Genomic DNA, 7798 nt, shown 5'->3' on the forward strand with positions numbered 1-7798 from the left:
CCTAGAGAAAAATAAGGTTGCCTCATCCCCAATCTTCATCTAAGAAACTCTACAAATTCCTCTACTCTCTTCCTCTCCATTGTCATACCCTTGAGAGGTCTTTAACCAAATCCTTATCTCATCACACCCACGTCTGTGAGAATGTTTATTTAGTGCTGAGGGAAGCAATTTGGAAGAAACCAATATACATTGGTTGATGCTATGGTCAAGTAGTGGAATCCGGTAAGTTAGAAAAGAAAAAGGTTCGACGCAACCTCGTTGGAGCAAGAAGTTTGGAAGGCTTAGGTACCTAGGTAGATTAGGCTTGGAGGGTCTATTGCTGTTCATGTATCCTAATTACATTTTCTAGTGGATTATTAATCGCTTGGAGGGCGGTGGAGAGGTTTTATGCCGAGGGCTTCGGTTTCCTCTTCGATAACACATCGCGTGTTGTCTTTGTGTTTGCATCTCTCTTCCCTTTATCTTTGCCTTATATTTACTGTTGTGGATGTGTTTATATTTGGCTTAGATTAGTTACCAATTCAGTGATTGGCTTATGTTCATGTTCCACACATTAATTGTTTGATTATAGGCTTGAATTGGTATTTTTATAATTTGGGGTCTAAACGTTCAAGGGTGTTTCATACCCATATTGAACTCTCAATAATATATTTATATTGCAATAAAAAATTTATTACTTTGAATATCTTGTAGCAATAGGCTATTATTTCTTGAATTTTATTACAATAGATTGTAAAGAATTGACAAAATACTTTAGGTTCAAATTATTGCAACGGTATACTTATTGTAATAGTTATTTTTTTCATATTTTTTCTTACAATATATTGTAAAATAATTGGAATTAGATTATTGTAATAATATATTCATTGCAGTTTCATGTTTGTCATTGCAATAAATTGTAAAATAATTGATATTTTAGATATTGCAATGTTAAATTTGTTGCAATAAGCCATCTCTTTGAAATTTCTATTATAATGTATCACAAAATATAGAATTGGTATCAAGTTATTACAATGGCTTCTTCAATTTAAGTTATTATAAAAAATTGATTTCTTCAATTTAAGTTAGTGTAAAAAAATTTCTGAATTCAATTTAGTATTAAAATCTCTATTGCAACTGAAAATTATAAATTAATACAACTAATTATTATTAATGTAATAATTTACTATTTTTAAGTTACTATTGCAACGACCTTTAATTTTTAGATATGATATTATGTTTAATACCACTATACTAATTTTGTTGCATTAACACTTGATGTAATAGACTTATTTTGGTGTAGTGAAAGCTTAGCAGTAACCCAAACATTCATTTGCTTCTTTACTTTTTACCTCCAGTGCTAGCCACCTTCTCCGCTTTACCCTTTAATTTTGCGTCCTTTTCTTCTATCCCTCTTTCCCATTTTTCACCATTTTGTAATGGAGTCAGGCGGCTATCCGTCCCTGTCTTTCACTCTTGTTAGATGTATATCTATTAGTCTTTGTCTTCTCTCTTTCCCATTTTTTAAAAATAGGGATCGTACTTGTTTCGCCTGAAGGCGTAAATTTTTTTTTGTTGTTGCAATAAACGTTAAATATTTTAATGAAAATTTTGATGTAATAATATATTTATATTGCAATAAAAAATTTATTACTTTGAATATCTTGTAGCAATAGGCTATTATTTCTTGAATTTTATTACAATAGATTGTAAAGAATTGACAAAATACTTTGGGTTCAAATTATTGCAACGGTATACTTATTGTAATAGTTATTTTTTTCATATTTTTTCTTACAATATATTGTAAAATAGTTGGAATTAGATTATTGTAATAATATATTCATTGCAGCTTCATGTTTGTCATTGGAATAGATTGTAAAATAATTGATATTCTAGATATTGCAATGTTAAATTTGTTGCAATAAGCCATCTCTTTGAAATTTCTGTTATAATGTATCAAAAAATATAGAATTGGTATCAAGTTATTACAATGGTTTCTTCAATTTATGTTATTATAAAAAATTGATTTCTTCAATTTAAGTTATTGCAAAAAAATTTCTGAATTCAATTTAGTATTAAAATCTCTATTGCAACTGAAAATTATAAATTAATACGACTAATTATTATTAATGTAATTATTTACTATTTTTAAGTTACTATTGCAACGACTTTTAATTTTTAGTTGTGATATTATGTCTAATACTACTATACTAATTTTGTTGCATTAACACTTGATGTAATAGACTTATTTTGGTGTAGTGAAAGCTTAGCAGTAACCCAAACATTCATTCGCTTCTTTACTTTTTACCTCCAGTGCTAGCCACCTTCTCCGCCTTACCCTTTAATTTTGCGTCCTTTTCTTCTTTCCCTCTTTCCCATTTTTCACCATTTTGTAATGGAGTCAAGCGGCTATCCGTCCCTTTCTTTCACTCTTGTTAGATGTATATCTATTAGTCTTTGTCTTCTCTCTTTCCCATTTTTTAAAAATAGGGATCGTACTTGTTTTGCCTGAAGGCGTAAAAAATTTTTTTGTTGCAATAAACGTTAAATATTTTAATGACAATTTTGATGTAATAATATATTTATATTGCAATAAAAAATTTATTACTTCGAATATCTTGTAGCAATAGGCTATTATTTCTTGAATTTTATTACTCTAGATTGTAAAGAATTGACAAAATACTTTGGGTTCAAATTATTGCAACGGTATACTTATTGTAATAGTTATTTTTTTCATATTTTTTCTTACAATATATTGTAAAATTTTGAATTATCAAAGTTTTATATACAAAAAATCAAATGAAAAAGAAATGATGAAGAAATCTCCCCCTCAAAACGAGCACTCCCCCTCAAGAGCGTGTAACTTTTTGCCTTAGACAATATTCCCATTCCTGGATGAACCTGCTTCAATACCATAAACACGTACCTCTTATACCCTTCTCCACTTCTCTTCCTCTTCCTTATCTTCTTCTCTTTGGTGGGCTTCTCTTTCACTGATTGGTTTTCTTGTTTTGATTTGTCTTCAACAGCAATTGTTCTTGGAGTCTCTTGGGCTGAAACTGTAACCCCTTCTTTGTCTCCTTGAGTTGGCCTTTGGACACTTTGAATTTGAACCACTTCGACTCGCACAATTTCTTTTTTCATAACTTTTCTGGTGGCCTTCACCGCAGTGGTTACCACCTTAGGCGAACGCTTTGGAGCCATGTTTTTTTTAATCCGATCCCTACGATTATACATTCAACATATACAATTTTTCAAATAATGTACATAATTCAGTGCATTCAATGTATAAAATCCTCTCAAAATATACATCAAGTGACAATGCACACACACACACACACACACACACACACACACACATATATATATATATAGTAGGTTATAAATCTACTGTCAAGTATTTTTTTTGTGAGTTAAATATAATAATTTCTCTTGATTCCATTCCTATTAAGCAGAATGCTAGCTATTTAGATTTTAATTATTTTGATCATGTTGTCTTTTATAATTGATTTAATCACAATATTGGTCCAATTAATATGCTGTTGGCAAATCTTTAAATTAAGTGTTTCATATAATATACTCCCTTCGTCCCACTTTTTTTTGTCCTCTCTTCCATTTTGAGATATCCCAAAATATTTTCCCGTTTCTAAAAATAAAAGTCATTAATTTACTAATATTCCTATTATACCCCTATTAATTTACAAATTCAATTTTTTGATAAATTTTTTAAAGGGTAGTTTTGGAAACTTATACATTTTTAAAAGGTAGACAAGATAATAAATGATGTTTCTTTAAAAAGTTTGACTTTTCAAACAGGACAAAAAAATGGGATGGAAGGAGTATAACTTATAAATCATTGAGCATATGGCATATGAATTAAGAATACACGCACTGTTGTGGTTTTTTTTTGGTGAGCATTCCTCATGGAGTTGATTCATATATTACATTTGCATGTAACTTTGTGTGTGTGTGTGTGTGTGGAGATATTACATATAAATGTAGTTTTAGTGTCTGTTGGGAACAACTTATTTAACTAAAACTGAAATTTTTTTACTAAAAGTATAAAAAATAAGTTAAAAAATAAGTTGAATAATATAGTGAGATCCATGTATAATATCCAAAAGTGCAGTAAAACCTATAAATAGTAGCAAAAATAAGCTAAAAGTGTAGATAAACTAAAATTTTCAGCTCACCTCGAACGAATGCTTATTCCGTGAAAGCTATATATATATATATATATATAGCTTTCATGGAATAAGTAGTAAAGACTCAATTTTTTTTTTTTCATTTTTAAAGACAAATGTACTTGTGATTTTTCTTTTTTCAAATTATTGGCATTGGGGCATGTATGTTGGGCTTGCTCAAGCCCAAAAGTTGTCCATCTAGATTCTTTTTTGACAGAAAGTTAGAAATATCCATCTGGATTCTTTTTATTTTTATTTTTATTTTACTTTTTGATAGAATCCATATGGATTCTCTCTTTTTTATTTTTATTTTTTTTATAACAATCCATATGGATTCTTGGTAACCCATAAATGAAGAAAATTCTAACATAATCACCAGTATTTGTCTTTTGGAAAAAAAAAAAAAAATTCTAATGAACCTATAATCTATAGAATTGCCTCCTTAGTGACTGCTAAGGTTTCTTATCCGGATCCGCCAATGAGAATGACAAAAGATCTATCATAATTATATACGCTATTCTTGGTTAGATTGAGCATTACGCTTTGAATTTTATCATTTCATTTGAATTATTTCTACGCAAAGAAACCTCAAGTTTGTTTCATTTTGAAGTTCCTTCCAAGTTTTTATCTTATATGTACATTCTGCAAGGCATGTGACCATGTGAGAGAGAGAGAGGGACAAGCGGCTCTAACGTACCTCTTATTGTACTCAATAGTCCCTTCCTTTACTCTCTTGTTATAGATCTGAGGCATGACCCTAAGGCCCTGACTTTGTTTTTAACAATTACCACCATAATAAATTAATTCAGATAGTGACAAACTGAAAATGAAGTGAAGGAAAGTTCCTACTGACAGAGTAAAAATCTTCATAATAAAATCCAGCATACCATAAAAGATACAAATAGATCCAAGTCTACAATCTATCAAGGATTCAAGGGTCCCTCTTACACCACCTTGAAGTACTAAAAGATAGAAACAGAGAATGGCACCAAAATCACCACAACCTAACCATAATTTTAACAAAAAAGACACGAACTTAATAAAACCAAACCTAGAGACAAGACAAGTACTAATTAATCAGATACCAACAGGCTAAGACTTTGTATTGTTGTTGGATATATAGGTAGTCACAGCCTTGGTCCCCTCAGAATTGGCATGTTTCCCAAGCTCCCCAGGCAATACCAATCTCACTGCCCCTTGAATCTCTCTCGACGACAATGTCATTCGCCCCGTGTACTTAGACAGCTTCGCTGCCTCGCTTGCAAGCCTCTCGAACATGTCGTTCATCAGATTATCGAAAATAGTCATTGCCTTAGACGATATTCCCATTCCTGGATGAACCTGCTTCAATACCATAAACACGTACCTCTTATACCCTTCTCCACTTCTCTTCCTCTTCCTTATCTTCTTCTCTTTGGTGGGCTTCTCTTTCACTGATTGGTTTTCTTGTTCTGATTTGTCTTCAACAGCAATTGTTCTTGGAGTCTCTTGGGCTGAAGCTGTAACCCCTTCTTTGTCTCCTTGGGTTGGCCTTTGGACGCTTTGAATTTGAACCACTTCGACTTGCACAATTTCTTTTTTCATAACTTTTCTGGTGGCCTTCACCGCAGTGGTTACCACCTTAGGCGAACGCTTTGGAGCCATGTTTTTTTTAATCCGATCCCTACGATTATCCTTCTACTTTCTTCTGTGTTCTCTCTGTCTTTTTCCCTCTGAAAACAATGATTTGAAAACTAGAAGGGGAGGAGGTTACAGTTATCTTTTCCCCTGTTTAAAGGCTTCTCCTGTTTAGGATATATATATTTTTTATTCTAAAATACTCCTACATTTTAGGTTTAAGTAGAGACAAAATTAAAAGATTGTAAAGTAAAAATACATTTTTAACTTGTACTAAAATATTATCTACAAAATAGGAACACTTTTCTATTAACCCATAATATATATATAAACTAATATTTATCAAAAAAAAAAAAAAACTAAATAGATATATATATATACCTTTTTTTTTAATAAGTAGATATATTTTTAACTCCCACTAAAACGTTGTCTACAAAATAGAACCACTCTTCTGATGACTTTTAAATTGCTCTTCAATTTTTTTTTTTAAAAGTTAATAATTTACATCAATTATAATTTGAAATTACTACAAATTTCTGTTACAAAAATACCTAAAGATATGATAAATATTTTGCGTTTTGGATGAAATAATTTATTTATTACTCCCTAGATTTTTTTATGATTAAAAAATATAATAATTTCAAATTATTAACTTTTAAAAAATAAAATAAAATAACCTCTCACGAACGTAATCGCATACCCATACGCTAGTAATTTGTAATGTTTTGTAAATGGGAAATGATATGTCTACAACATTTCTACAACATTTATACAATAAATTTTAAGTGGCATGTTGTTATTGGTTGTTATTATTGGGGCAAAAGAGTAACCTTAGTGTTAATTTTAAATTTGAACCAATAATAATTAACCACCTGTGATTTGTTGTAAAAATGTTGTAGAAATATTGTAGACGTAGCATCTCTCTTTGTAAAACCGTGCGTGAGGATTACAAACTTTACAGTGAAGGGACATGTGGAAGACAGGTGTCGATTACGAATTACAAGGCTACGTACGTGGTAATGTTTTGTAAAACTGTTTGTGAGGATTACAAACTTTATAGTAAAGGGACATGTGGAAGACAGGTGTCGATTACCTTTTGAATTACAAGGCTACGTACTTGGGGTAAAAGTAATTAAGAGAGATGCTACGTCTATAATAATTTTACAATATTTTTATAATAAATCACAAGTGGTTAGTTGTTATTGGTTCAAATTTGAAACTAACATTAAGATTACTTTTTTGCCCTAATAATAATAACCTACCACTTAAAATTTATTATAAAAATATTATAAAATTATTGTAAACATATCATTTCTCATTAAAATATTGGAAGCACCGAAGAAAAAGGGCCTCTCTCCTCCTCTAGATTGTGATTCAAGATTATACTACTGTTCTCATTAAAAAAAAATTTCTACTACTGTTGAAATTTCTAGTACGTCACTTTTCTTAGTTGACTAGATCGCTGACCAGTATCAAAACAAAACCAAGAAACAACCGCCACGACATTTTTAGTTAAGGGGTAAGTTCAGATACCAACAGATTTTGTGTTGAAGAATATAAGTAATTAATATTAGCCTCTTAGCGCGCGCGCTTACTCAAATGTTTTTTTTTATTTTTTTAGATAAATATTAATAATTTATATTTATTATAATTTGAGATTTTTACTCTTTCAAAAGAGAAAAAAAAAAAAAAAACCATAAGGTAAGTTTTGTAAATTAGAAGAGTTTTAAAACTAACAAAAAAGTGATCATATTTTGTGAGGAGTTAGTGAATAGAAATAGGAATTTAAATTAATGAAAAAGTAGAAGTTTATTAGAAACATGAAGACATTTCAACTGTAAAAGTAGAAATTTATTATTTTTGTCAATTTACTATTTTAACTTCATTTTTAAGTTTTAGGTAAGGATATTTTTGACAATAAAAAAAAATTAATTTTCTTATGCCAATTTACTATTTTAATCCCATTTTTAAGTTGTTGGTTAATTAATTTAGGGGTATTTTCGACAAGAAAAAAGAAA

The 7798-nt window shown here is 29.9% G+C and overlaps 1 protein-coding gene across 1 annotated transcript; it reads right to left on the reverse strand.

Moving 5' to 3' along the window:
* Nucleotides 1-5012: 5012 nt before the first annotated feature.
* On the reverse strand, nucleotides 5013-5926 carry LOC112016347 (uncharacterized). The gene has a single exon (XM_024048893.2). It carries the CDS (start codon nucleotides 5805-5807, stop codon nucleotides 5256-5258), a length of 552 nt encoding a protein of 183 aa, XP_023904661.1. The 5' UTR covers nucleotides 5808-5926; the 3' UTR covers nucleotides 5013-5255.
* Between the last annotated feature and the right edge of the window lie 1872 nt (nucleotides 5927-7798).

The sequence above is a fragment of the Quercus suber genome, unplaced genomic scaffold, assembly GCF_002906115.3.
Source record: "Quercus suber isolate HL8 unplaced genomic scaffold, Cork oak 2.0 scaffold_421, whole genome shotgun sequence".
NCBI classification, from domain to species: Eukaryota; Viridiplantae; Streptophyta; class Magnoliopsida; order Fagales; family Fagaceae; genus Quercus; species Quercus suber.

Excerpts from the sequence above, each read along its gene's own strand:
- LOC112016347 (XM_024048893.2), bottom strand. The coding sequence starts at position 5,807 with ATGGCTCCAAAGCGTTCGCCTAAGGTGGTAACCACTGCGGTGAAGGCC.